General features: G+C 41.5%; 1 protein-coding gene across 5 annotated transcripts in view; it reads right to left on the reverse strand.

The window, feature by feature from the left end:
* The window catches only part of NEO1 (neogenin 1), a 188016-nt gene that overhangs the window by 92350 nt on the left and 81237 nt on the right, over window positions 1–14429 (reverse strand). For all 5 annotated transcript variants that reach the window (XM_065689077.1, XM_065689076.1, XM_065689075.1 and 2 more), the window contains exons 4-5: window positions 10207–10360; window positions 2426–2562 (exon numbers count right to left, since the gene is read on the reverse strand). In XM_065689077.1, the coding sequence (XP_065545149.1) occupies window positions 2426–2562; window positions 10207–10360 (291 nt within the window). The remainder of the gene's footprint in view (window positions 1–2425; window positions 2563–10206; window positions 10361–14429) is intronic.

The raw sequence follows: 14429 nt of genomic DNA on the forward strand, positions 1-14429 counted from the left end.
AAGGCAATAGAAATATTATCAAATGACACAGGGTAACCTGTTCAACAAGGGGTACCTTGTGCAAACACACAAGCAGCACACCAAGATGTAGGTATTTCTTGCCAGCTGAGCACAGCACACAACCCAGATATGCCACACTTCATGGTACCCTACCCTTGAAAGATGAAAATCAGCCAGTTCATCCCTACTGCTAGGGAAGAGCAAAGATCCAAGTAATCATTCCAACACAGCGCTGCTTGGCAGCTTCCTGCCACTGGTACCACATCACAGAGTCTGTTAGCTTCCAGGGATTTAGATCCTTGTCAAAGGATACAGGAAAGTGGTCTTGGAGCAAAGTGACATCTAACAAGCATTCTTTGTATTCAATGCCCAATTTAAGCTTACAGCTTCTAACAGTTAAGACACACCAACAGGAACACTGCTTCACTCTCAACTGTCCTAACACTGTCAAACAATGCCATCTTACCCATGCTGAACTAGAGATTTACTAATCTTACTGAACTGGCATTGTGAAGTGGTAATAGAAGGGAAAAAAAGAGATTGTCTCAGTACAACCTCTAGCACAGTACTGAAATCTCCACACATGCTCAGGCAGAAAAAACATGAGACAAGGGAATTAAATACCCCAAAAATGGCTTTCTCATATGAACTTCTGCCAGGCTAACTTCTAAGAATGACAGAAAAAGCTTAAATCAAGCAAAATCATGCAGTTATTAGGTGGGAAGAGATGGCAATTTTTCTAGTCCAGAAGAAAATGATACAGTGATCACAGAACAGTTATTCAAACTATTCAACCCTTCACCAAATTACAGTAATGCAGAAATACAATTACTCTCTCCAGCAACCTCTCAAAGGAAAGGCAGAATTAAGATTAGAAATAAGAAGTAAAATCAGAACCGCAGCTTTCCAAAATGTATTCTCTGTCATCTTTAATCTATTTTAATAGCCAAGTATTAGAAGAAATCTTTGGGGGTTTTTGTGCCAGGCGTGTAAGAAAACTTCAGCATAAAAGACCTAGCAGAACATATTCTGTATCTTTACAATTGAATAAAGAAATCATTTCCATTAGTTTAGATAAGGAACAAAAGAGTTTTCCCAAGCTCGCTTTCATCCCCTGAGTGACCTGACTGTACATCCTTCATTAAGGTTGTAACTCAGTCTTATCTATCACTTGCTTAGCTTAATTACATCATATCATTAATATCATTAATTTCTGCCACTGCCCATAAAACTCACAGCCTCATGCCAATTCTGTAAAATAGGTCAGAACTGAATTGAACACAGCACGCTGAGTTGCATCAAACCACCATCAAGTGCTACACTGCATCAAACATGCAAGTATTTCAAGAGACAGAGCACCATCTTCAGTCTTTTGGCTCAAGAAACAAGGGAATTAAAGTATGGAGGGGTTTTTTTCTGCCTGATTGGAATTTCTTGGCTTTAACTCAGAGTGTTGTGTAAGTAGAGCTCTATTGCATTTGAGCAGCCTCACAGAGACTACAGGCTTCAGGTGTTCTTCCCCAACTTTTAAAGAAGGGCAGAACTAGCCAAAATGCTTGACTTCTGTACCAGTAACCCACAGAAAGCAAGAAGCATGCTCAGAGAGCTACTGCCCAGATCGGGGGGGGGGGGAAACACAAGGTGCAGCTCAAGGTACAGGTAACAAAAGGAGAGTATTCCCCTCCATGTGTTTGTTAATAAGGTGCAGAACTGCTGTTCACTTTTACATAGATGTGGTTAAATAGAGTTGTCATGCAGCAGAAATGTTGTGAATGTCAGTATAAACCTCCCTCCATATACCACTTCCTGAAGAGGAATACTTTGGCTGGTCAATACTGAGCAACTCTTGTTATCCCTTCTTAATTTCTGTTACTTCTCTACCTCTTATACGCCAGAAGCACACCTGGAACTTCTGAAACACGGCTAAGAGACATAAAATGTATCATATATATTTTTTATATATATCTCATATATATATATATATATCATACATAAATATTTAGTATTAACTCAACAGTATATTTAATAACTATGAAAAACTCTTCATATATGTCCTAGACAAGGATGACCGAAGTCATAGCACTATAGGTCAGTTTTCAGATAGGTCAGAGAGGTCTGATCACTTCTCCTCCTTTAGATGGCACTGACCATGTTTAATATTAAATGAACATACACAGCAGCTTTTAACCACGCTCAAGACGCATTATATAAGCAAATTCCCATTTAAAACCTTGTGAAATTATAAGCAGTTTGAATGATAAATCAGAATACCACATAACAGTATTAAAAGAAGTGGAAGTGTGTGTTTTGTTTTAAATGGGGCACAACCCCCACAACACAGGGTCCTTCACTGACCACACAATAAAACTCTTGCAAAAGGTCACCTGGAGAGGTGTTCTCTCTGAAAATCAAGTATTGGACCTACCTTGAACTGTAAGTTCTGCTTGAGCCTCAATGGTGTCGTTTCCATTGTCCGCTATGCAGGTGTAGGTCCCAGCGTCCTGTTCCGTAACCTCGCTGATCTCCAGGCTGCCCCCCGCAAGCAGGAGAAACCTTCCAGAGCTGTGTAAAACACGACATGGGTGAGCTGACAGACACGCTGACTTCAACAGTGCCACCAGAGAAGCACACGCAGGTCCAAAATGTCTATGCAAGCTGAAGAAGTGTTTGCACACAGTATCTGTAGGTGCCATTTACATGGAGCCATGTTAGGGAGAGGGGTTTTTAACTAGAGAATCAAATTCCACACCCTGGCTTCACATTTAAAATGAAGTTCAACTACATCAGTTCCACAAGAGTAGTTCATCTTTGGCACTTGCAGCTTCAGTTGCTCTTAATTAAATGTGATCCAAGGTGTTTAGAAAATAGCAAGTAAAACTTCAGGAAAATGAAATAACCCAACCACATCATTAAGAAAACCCAGCATTCAGCAGATACAGCTGGAGTAATGTGTTGCGTGAAAGGCTGGAACATGACAGGCTTATACCTGTACAACATCAGGAAAGAAGCACACATGGTGCAACACATAGTAACTGCATTTTGGTAAAAAGATAGCCACTCCATTAAGGTGCAAACATTTCAGAGCAAGATACAGGTTAAAAACATTTTCAAGATGCAAATTCATCAAGATGACAACATTTCTGTACAGAATTTCCCCCCTCATAAAGACAAGGGGAAGCATTTATAACTCAGTCCTTAGAAACTACCTGCTTTTAGTCTCCTACACTGGAGATATTCAAGGCCCGCCTGGACAAGTTCCTGTGTGATGTACTGTAGGTTACCCTGCTCTTGCAGGGGGGTTGGACTAGATGATCTTTTGAGGTCCCTTCCAACCCTTGGGATTCTGTGGGATTCTGTGATTCTGCTTTTTATGCTTAATGTATTAGATACATGTGGCATCTTATACTAAACATAGTATCCACGGCCAACAGCGACATTCTTCTCCTACAGCAACCATCATTCCTCTTTACACGATACAAAAGTTTCCAAGATCCTTTATCACTCAAAGTAGCAAAAAACAAAGAATGAAACAAACAAATCAATCCAATCGCTTTCTCCATCTGAAATTTTACTAGAATTCTGCTAGCAGAACCAATGCTTTCACCTGCTTTGAGAGGGGAATTGTTAGGACACAAAGACTTCTGACTCACCTAATTGCCACATTAGTACTGATTTATGATACTACTGTAACTGTTGATCAATTTTCTGATTCAACACATTAAAAGCAAACAAAATGTTTATTGGAATTAAGTGAAGGAAAGTCTTAAAAGCATCCAGAGAGATTTCCTACCCAGGTACACCACAAGGAAAGGCACCCTGTTTTCATGATCTAGTAACAGGAGGACTACAAAGACTTGGTTTTGTAGTAGTGTAGGGAATCTGAGCTTTGAAATAAAAAATGCCTGAAGAAAAAGTAGAGCAGCATGTGGACAGCACTGCACATGGGTGCTAGCCAAGAGGAAAACAGCAAGAAGTTTGTCATTAAAATCTGTTCTGGAACTGCTTGACAGTGCTTCAAGGACTACAGGCACATTTTGTATATATCTTGTTGTCAGTACAGCCAAAAAAAAAAGGCAGGAGCCTTCTATCATGAATTAGATGAGAAACTAATATGTAGGAAAAAATAGGAGCTTTTGTGGTAATAAATTGTGAACAATGATCCATCTCCCATTTCAAGCAAGAAAAACTGATACAAAAGAGATGTGGGGGGTGAACAGGAGCTGCCAAAAGTACTACACCTTTTTCCCCATCTTCTTCCAGTTTCAAAAACTCTAGTGGTAGGACAAAGGGTGATGGGTTTAAACTGAAACAGCGTAAGTTCAGGTTGGATACAAGGAAGCTCTTTACTGTGAGATTGGTGAGGCCCTGGCACAGGGTGCCCAGAGAAGCACCCACCCCTGGTGGTGTTCAAGGCCAGGCTGGACAGAGTCTTGAGTGACATGGTCTAGGGTGAGGTGTCCCTGCCAGTGGCAGGAGGTTGGAACTGGATGATCTTAAGGTCCTTTCCAACCCAAACCATTCTATGATTCTATTTACCTGTATCCTGCCTAGGTAAAATCATTAATTTCAAACCACACAAGTCTACTGAAGTTAGCATAAAGAAACTGAACCTAGACATCGTGGATTACACCACCTCCAAGGCAAATTTCGCCATCTAAGAAAGTTCTAAGACCATCTAAAAAGACGAAAGAAAATTATGCTCTTCCTGACACCTGAACCTCTGGATTTCTAGCATTTTCTGGATATTCCATCATTACCCATCTCCAAGCAACACGTGCCTTACGATGCTTACCTTCCCATCGCCAGCCTCTGGAAAAGTGAAGCAACACCTGCATGGGGAGGCAGCAGACTACTGAGGCAGACTATTTCTTAACCAGCAATTAAGATGTTACTCAGACTATTAATTACTAGACATTGTCATATTAGGCCACCGAAGTCAGTCATACAGGACCTCAGAAACTAGAGGTAACATGGTAGCATTTACATGGATTTGCCTTTTTGCCAAGAAACAAGGTTTCATAGTTTTCAGTCATCTTGATTGTATGCCATGCATTTCTCTATTTTCCTCAAGAAAACCTAGAGCTGAGCCCAGATTTTACCCATATGTGATGCAACACAAGTTCACCACTGTTAAAAACATGGCAGAAGAAAATTAACTTGTGAGACTCCTTGGTGATTCCTTCTGTATGCATAAAGCTATGAGCTTAAAGCAAAAGTGCTTTTGTAATAAAGTAAAAACATCTTAATTTTGTAAGGACAATGAAGCACTTCCACACAAGAGCGAAGCAATCAGATTTCAGACACTGGAGACAAAGAATCAGCTTAATGTAAAAATGATAACATAATTTAAAGTGTCATTAAAAACAACAAAGATTGATCATTCAAATGTCAAGGAACAGGAAAATCAAATTCAAATCTTTTATATGCATTCCATACAGCCCTCAGTTACACACTCACATACAATTACTGGAGCTACTTTGGATACCCACTCACATGATTTTTTTTGTGTTTCATTATCACAAAACACAGTGAGTCTTTATTAATTTACTGTATTCAAACAGCCAGTTATACCCTGAGGTTTTGGCTCCCCCCTTTTAAATTACTATTCCCCAAACATCTTATAATCTATTTGCAGTGTTGGTAAAGTACAGCAGATAAAATTAGACAGCAAATTACATTATTTTGTGGAATCTACTACCAGAAAAATCTCCATAATTACTCTATGTTTAACCTTTAGTGTGCTGAGCAAGTATAATTCACTTAATACAAATCACTCAGAGTGCCTGGCAAACAATAATCTGCAATCATTAAAACCATCACACATTTGTATGAAGTATTAATGAAAAACCCCTGCACTAAGAGTACCTATGTGATCATACATTTAAAGACTTCATTTGAATGCAAAAAGCAAGAGCACAAAATGAAGGGCACACACGCAACCACAGCTTTGGGATCTCCTCGCTTCAGAACATGATTAACCACACAAACCTGTTAAGTTTTCTGAAGGCATTTTTCAGTGTAAGATTTCACTGTACTGGACAGCTCAAAACCACCAAAGAGGTCCCTGTACTTGAACAGCCTCATTAGAACAGGATGTTGGCGTTCAGAGACGTTTCAACTGTTCATTTTCAGATTCACCACCTTATTTACTGCAGCTTTTCCAAGAGTTTGTGCATTCATTTGTAATTTCTTCCATATCAATGTCCAAACATAAATCAAGATACACAATATGTGCTCTTTGGGCGCACACACTGATCCACACACTGCAAAGCAGAACTTCACCTTCCAAACATGTGAAGCTCTGTGCCCATCTTGCATGCTCTGAAACCCCATCTTGGCATCAAAGCTGCCAAAAAACTACTCAATTTGGATATCGAATTTCCCTTATAATATCAGGTAATACTGACAATGTGGCAGATCTTACTTTAGAAGGTTTCCTGTAAAGGACATGAGTTTTATTCAATCACATTTATACTTCAGTGACTTTCCTCACTTCCTTCCATTTCTCTCTATATTTCCTACGTTCCTGGCAGAGAAATTACTCACTGAGTTTATGGAAGAAGTCCAGCTGAACAAGCAGAATGCACATTTGTGTTGCTGACTCACACGTATGACAGGGCAGGTGTCCACTGGTAGTGCTCTCCAAGAACTCTGTGCAATATACCCTGTACCTCAAGATTATACCCACATGAATCCATCGAATCTAGAGGCTGGCTTCATGTTTTGAAGCTCTATTTTGGAGCTATGAGCACTGGCGACATAAATCTCAACCTGAAGTGGGGTTTAGCCTTTTCCTTTCTTTTCAATGTAGTTTTGAGAAGACGATCCCGTATCATCAAACTACTGCTTGACCAGCAAGCTAATTCAATGAAAAGCTTCCACCACAAGGCCAGTGCTTTGCCCAGTCACAGGTTACGGGGTCCAATTTTCAACTTGGTGATTTTTTTAACTCTGAAATTGTGAATACTGTAAGAAAGGCCTCAGAGGAGCAGACCACAGCCAGACAGCAATGCCTATAGAACAGCATACAGGCAGTGCAAACATACACAGACCCTTCCTCCAAAGAGTATCTTACTCTTCAGCTTCTGAGGACCAAGACTTCCAAGACCTGGGTGGAAGCTGGGTATTTTGTCATCATCGTTGGAGTTACTGATGAGGACCCAGAAAGCCAGCAGTCTACCTATCACTTCTATTGCTTTAAAATCTTTCAGTTAACAAGTTCTGAGAGGCTTCCTTCAGACTTTCTAACAGTTTTACTACAATGGCAACTGTCAGCATTGCACTGAACTTCACCGGTTTCTCACTCCACACTCCAAGCTTCCTTCTTTTTCACTCTAATTTGGAAACTATTTTATCACAGCAAGCTCATTTCACAATATATTGCATTACAGGCTGCTTCTCTGAAGAAGTGCCAAGACTGCCATCATTAAAGCTGACTCGTATTTATCCAGTCACAAATCTTATTGCCGTCTTCAACACATACTTCATTGAAATTAAACACCTTCCTTTTTTTCAAGTCTCCTAACAAATATTTAATTTCAAAGCCCCATCACTCATTCAAAATCATTTTCCTATAAATGCAGGGTCCTATCCGTATTTTGCTTGAAAGGAAAACATTTTATTTTGTATTAGGTTAACTGCCACCACTTGAAAGTGAGTAAAAATCAGGCATAGCCCTGACCATGCTATCCAAGTTCTGCTTCCTAACCCCATCCACACAGAGGCATGCATCTATATATATATATGTATATACATGTGTGTATACCTACATATATGCATGGGAATGTCTGTAGACTGTGTGTGTGTATAGACAAAACCCACCATTTAAGAGCTTTTCCCAGACAGAAGATACATTAAAACCTGTCTGGATGAAAAAGAACAGTTTTCTCTTGGGCTAAAGAAAAGCCATACTAGTAAGTAAAGCCATTTATATCAAAAGGGGATTTTAATACAAATTAAATGTGATTTAATTTGTAATTAAATTAACAGGCCATGCATAACAAGCTACAGCAGCTATTTTGCAACAGTCTACCTGGAGGCTTTACTCCAACAAAGAATCTTAATTTCCAGTTCCAGAGATTTTCCAGTTATTCTAGTCAAAAGAATAATACAAGAGCTGCTGAGGTAAATGAAGTTAAACAACTTTTTGCTGTCTGCTGTTTGAATCCTTCTCTGTTAAGCCACAGCCACGAGCAGCAGACCTCAGAGTCTTGGTACAGTTTGATCCCTGTAACAAACTTTACTCACTCATCTTCAGCCAAGTCAGAAAGGTTCTATAAGTAACAGCAAGTCAACGGAAATAAAATTTCCATTGTTCATACCCCTTATTTTCCTTTTTGGCTGTATCTTTGTGCAGAACAAAACATTTATTTCAAATGGAAGAGGAGTATTTCTTTGTCTTTTCAACTTCATTTTATTCCTTAGGGAATACACATCCAAAGGATGTGACAATCAGCAGATTCCAAGAGCATCCAGGCACCTGTAGCTTTCTGTCTGGGAAGAAGCTTTATTTGGGCTTGGTAGAAGACATGCACAGCTCACTTGCTGTAGGAGTACAGAAGCTGTTAGTAACATGATCTGGGAAAAACCAGCAGCCTCATGGCTCCTGCTCCTGCTTTACCACACAGTGTCCATGGGATGATGATGGGACGATGCTCAAGCAAAGCAGCACCAAGCCAAGAGCTGATGTCAGTGCAGAGGAAGTGCTCTGCTGAGTGCCCACAGCCACAACCTGACACACAGGCCACAGCAACCAACCAACCAGCATCCGTCCTTGTAACAGAGACATCACACCACAAACTAACGCTAAATATCCTGACGAACATGGCCATACATGGTTCAAATTGTGCACACCGAAAAAACAAATGTGTTGAATGTTAAGCCTCAGCTCTCCAAGAAAATTTCTCACTTTGAATTTTGAACAGAAAAAAATAGTATCTGTGAAGCCCTCACAAGTTATCATGACAACCTGCACAGAAAAGTTGTGAGGGAATTAACAGCACTGTATTCAGAGCAGGATTTCAATATCTGGGCACTAGATCAAAACCAAGAAGAAAAATCTCTCTTCAGTAAGTGACTTGAACTGCCCTTGTGCACTGAATGTGACAGAGCCTAAGGAAGGATGGGGTGGGGGTGGGCAGCAAAAATTTATGAAGATGTGACATGACATCATTTTACAGAGAGGAGAAACAAATTAAGATCTTACCAGGAACATTTATTCTGACATTTCATCACATTTGATTGTGCAACTCTAATGAGCCTGTTCCATCCTCTGTACGTGAGTGATTTCTTATATTTACAAAAGAAGAAAGAACCTAAATCATGCGCCATCAGGCTGACACCAACACAATTCCTCTGTGCTATTGGAACTGTTAGTCATTACCCACAGAATCCTGCATTCTCCAGATAAAGACAGCTCAAATTAGGAGCTCCTGGATTTTGTTAACTTAAAGAGTTGACCAGAGATATATTACTACCACTAGTACCATAGACAATGGCACATACTTTAGCTGCTTTCTGTGTCAGCTGTGCCACAGCATAACTTTACCTCTTGTTGCTTCATGATTCACTTGTTTCCACATTAATCTCACTGCTGACTTTGAGGAACACTGAGAACATTCAAGTACCTGCAACTTCCATATTCTAGTATGTTCATAAGATGGACAAAAATATTCCTGATAAGATTCATTCTGCTTTCTTATATTTTCTACCCCATTATTTTGAATGACTACACCAGCAATGACAATGTGTAATAGAGCAGTTTGTACTTGATGAATTCCTGAAAGCCCACAATGGTTTTTATTCATGCCTAAGATTTTAATATTCTGGTTTAATGAGAAATCACGAGATTCTGCTTTCAACACTTATCCTTAAATTCTTGTGGAACATTCAGACACACACTGAACATTTTCACTGCAGAAAGCGTAATGCAAGTGCAGGGCTTGACACATCATATATCAACATGAAGATGTTTCAGCTTTTCTGCAGCATCCTTATTCCCTTAAATGCTTCTTTTACTCCAGTGGCAACTTAAAAGCAATATATACTCCAAGAACCTTTGTGCTTTAAATAAGATTCCTTGGTTTCAGGTATCAGCAAAAAAGCCTACTATGAGATTGTTCTACAAGCCTCATGAAGTACCTTACTTGTCCTAACACTCAGTCTAGGAGCGCTCCAGCACAAAAATACATATTAGCCATTACTCACCCTTCTGTGATAAGCTCTTCTTCATTTCTTGTCCACCTGATATATGGAACTGGAAATCCTACAGCAATACACGGGAAAACCGCACTTTGCCCAGTAAGCTTCGTCAGTGAAGAGGGCTGTCTCACAAACATCAAGTCCTGCGGCTCCTCCGGATCTGCAAATATGTTGTAGACGACAAAGTTGTTAGAGAGGCAGAATCAGAAGATGCCCGTATTACTGAAACCAACCCCAAAACCAACCCCAAATGAAACATCTCATCTCCTTGCTGCAGCTTCCCAGGATTCAATCACCATCGTACCCATGTAAACGGTTTTCACTAAGAGACCTCCCCAGCCTCCCACGGAACGGCTCCCTGCCATCGCCTCCAGACATGCAAACTCATTCACCACCGTCAGGATTCTGACTCTGCAAACTCCCTGAAACTGGGACTTATATCAGCTAGTAGAGATTCACTAAAGAAAGGTATAGGCTTGGCTTTGTCCAGCCTGACTTCACCAGGCAGCTGCCAGAGAGAGTGCTTTTACGCAGTGGAAAATGAAATTACTGGAGCAGAGAGTCAACCCTGACCGCAGCAAAACTGCGAGGTACCTTGCACACTGAAGTAATACAAGCTTTATACTAAAATATCAACCATGGTTTTCTACCCTTATGGAAATGAACCCTCTGAATTAGTTGTGGGTTTGCTTTGAATTGAGCTGGAAAAGGTTTGGTTTCTTTTCTCTCCCCCTTTAAGAATAATCACAAAGCATGTATTCAATCAGTCTTTTACCACAGGAAAAGGCCATTCTGACTGTGAGAATCGAAAACATGCCCACCAGTAACAACTGTCCAGCAATCTACTTGGAACTGAACTACCACAAATAAATATGCAGAACAAAAGGCTATTTTCCTACTTCACCCAAATTACCCATGGCTGTTCCAAACGTAACCTTAGGAAAAGGGTCTAAATGAATTTTAACGGCAGCTGAAATCAAATTATCAAGGGGCCCCCTAACACCTGGGCAGAAGATGCAGCTTGTACCTTTTGTGTCCGCCGTAACTCCACTGCATGCTTTGTACCAGGATCAGAGCAAATGTGTTCCTACACAATGCAGCTACGGCATTCCTGCTGCATTAGTTATCCTACCTCTTTCTGCCAAGTGCTCAACCCCCTATGTTTACACTGCATTCTCTGCTAGCTTCTCAATACTCAGATGTTTGATGACAGGTAAGCTCCAAAACCAGACAAGTCCTCAAATTCTTTTTCTCCACCTAAACGGGAACAAACTCCTCTGTACCTACACTATTTTTGCTCTCTGAAGCACATTCTGTGTCTTATTGCAACCATCTCAGCCCATCTCACTTGGGCATTTCTGAAAGTTGCTGGTTTTGGTGTTCCTCAGCTCAAAGTGCTGTGAACAACAAGGGAGTGTTTACAGCACCAAGCTAAGGGCATGCATGTCCTCAAAGGTATCGATGAGGAGCTTGCCAGGGTAGTCAAGAGAACTACACTTGTTGGATCCTATTTCAGACTTGTCCTAGGCAAAGGGATCCAAACTTGGCGCAATCCCGGATCACACCATCTGGCTCAGGCCCACACACAAGCTACCACGGTGGCTCTGCCCACGTTCCCATTAGGAAGTAGTTGGCTCGTTCCAGAAATAAGACCATGTGCAAGCAGGCGGGTAACGAAGAGAGAGCGACCCAGAGTAGCGCACAGAGCAAGCCAAGCTGCAGAACATGGATGTAACAGATTGCCAGCAAGCAATCACTGCACCCAGAAGAGGAGTGGGTGTTGATTCACTGGAGACAGCACTCATTAATGCTCCAAGCTCCCAAAAAAGAGCTCAGGTCTCACATTAGTGAGAAATGCTTCAAAAATTAAGTGATGTTTTTCCCTTGCGTTACTCTATTTCACAGTGCGTGCTACTAAGAGCAGAGCTCAGCAATGTGGCAGGTAAAGGCAGACAGACTGCTCTATGGAAACGGCTTTGAGGACAAACACAACATTGTCCATGGATGCAAGTCCGTGTGCTAGAAGGCATGGTGGGTATATTGCAAAGCTTTAGAAGTACAGCAGTGGGGTTACTGTCAGACACGCATCAAATAACAATTTAAAAAGGGAATAAATCCAATGAAGAACAGATTAATCCAAATCTTTCAAACACATCTCAGACCAAAGAGTCAATTATGGGGCCACTCAAGATTAAGAGAGTTTTCTGTTCAACAGTGTAATCCCACTTTCAAATACATGCCTGCCAGGAGGGATGTCACAAAACTTCCGTATCTACACTTTCCAACTCCTGACTAAGCAAGGAAACAGCATTATTTGCACCCTGTTTGATCCCACTGAATACACTTCTACTGCAACACCTTCAGCAGAACATTACAAAAGCAAGTAAACTATATCTGGAGCCAATAGACTTTGAAGGATCAACCCAATATGGAAGTTTACCAGGAAATCTTCTATTGTCAAAACCAAGAAAAGTCTTAAGCGCTCATTTGAGGGGCTGTAGAAACATGAAGGTAAGTCAAACCAGAATAACTCACATTAGCACCTTTCCCAAAAGTGCTATGCTTCAGAAGCTCTATCCTTAGTCCAAGAAGAGGCTTTCTGAAAAGAAAGCCTCAAGAACTTAATGAAACAACTTCCTAGGTCAAGCATGATTCATGTCCAAAGGATAGCAAACACCTCAATACTAAAAGACAGCTGCAATTGTAAAATTGGGGTATTTAAAAGTATATTTTAGCATTTTAAGTACAAAAGTGGCTATTATGAGAAAGGCCTACAAGAAACCTGGAGAGGGGCTTGGGACAAGGGCCTGTAGGGACAGGCCAAGGGGAATGGCTTGAACCTGCCCAAGAGGAGACTGAGATGAGCTCTTAGGCAGAAGCTCTTCCCTGGGAGGGTGCTGAGGTGCTGGCACAGGGTGCCCAGAGAAGCTGTGGCTGCCCCATCCCTGGCAGTGCTCAAGGCCAGGTTGGACACAGGGGCTTGGAGCAAGCTGCTCCAGTGGAAGGGGTCCCTGCCCGTGGCAGAGGTTGGAGCTGGATGAGCTTTAAGGTCCCTTCCAACACAAACCAGTTTGGGATTAAACAGAAATATTCATTGAAAGGGACCCTCTGAAGGTGCCACCACCTTCTTGAACTCCGCCTGTTGCCAGCATTGGGTGGTCAAGGTCAGCTGTGGTATCAACCCAGCCCAAGTCTGAAAGCCTCCAAAGATGGAACTTTAGGAGCCCTCTCTGGCAATTCCCCAAAATTCAATCAGAATTCCACCATGAAGACTAATTCAAAAGGGCCAGAATAAAATTCTGGAAATCATTAAGAAAATCCATACAAACCCCAGCCTGTATTTCCCTAATTTGGGAAAGTGCAGTTCAATTTCTATCTTAATTCTTGGTCAACTTTCAAAACTGTTGGCTTATAACATCTGGAGACACACAGCTCTGCACAAGTGTTGTTTGAAACAGAACGAAGTTGAGAAATTTAGAAATCCCCAAACATTTATACTCAAAATATCAGTCAACTCCTTCCTTGTAACATCTCTCAATGACTTTTTAAAGGAAATCTTTCCCCAAAAGCCCTTAAAAGTTAAACATAACAAACAAGTATGCACATGTCTGGGCCTGTCTCCAGCCCCTGCAGAGAGCTTGAACCCCAGTAACTGATGGTGCTTTCCTGCTTCCCAACTGCAAGATACAGGTCAGTCTTCCCAAGGGCTAAAATCCTTTAGCCTAAGGGCCTGCACCCATCCTCAGCTATGCAGCAAACAAAACCAAACCAACCCCAACCACCAGCTTCTACAACTTCACACTTAGTTCAACTTAAAAATACACAAAAACCCAACAGAGTAGAGTCTCCTGCGCTCCACTTCGTAAGTCTTCTTGTGCAGTTTTCCCCATCTAATGTCACAGAACCACAGACTGGTTTGGGTTGGAAGGACCTTAAAGCTCATCCAGTTCCAACCCCTGCCATGGGCAGGGACCCCTTCCACTGGAGCAGCTTGCTCCAAGCCCCTGTGTCCAACCTGGCCTTGAGCACTGCCAGGGATGGGGCAGCCACAGCTTCCCTGGGCACCCTGTGCCAGCGCCTCAGCACCCTTGCAAGGAAGAAGTTCTGCCTTAGATCCGACCTGAACTTCCCCTGTTTCAGTTTGAACCCATCATCCCTGGTCCTACCACTACAGTCCCTGATGAAGAGTCCCTCTCCAGCATCCTTGTAGCCCCCTTCAGACACCAGGA

This window comes from Lathamus discolor, chromosome 8, assembly GCF_037157495.1.
Source record: "Lathamus discolor isolate bLatDis1 chromosome 8, bLatDis1.hap1, whole genome shotgun sequence".
Lineage (NCBI taxonomy): Eukaryota > Metazoa > Chordata > Aves > Psittaciformes > Psittacidae > Lathamus > Lathamus discolor.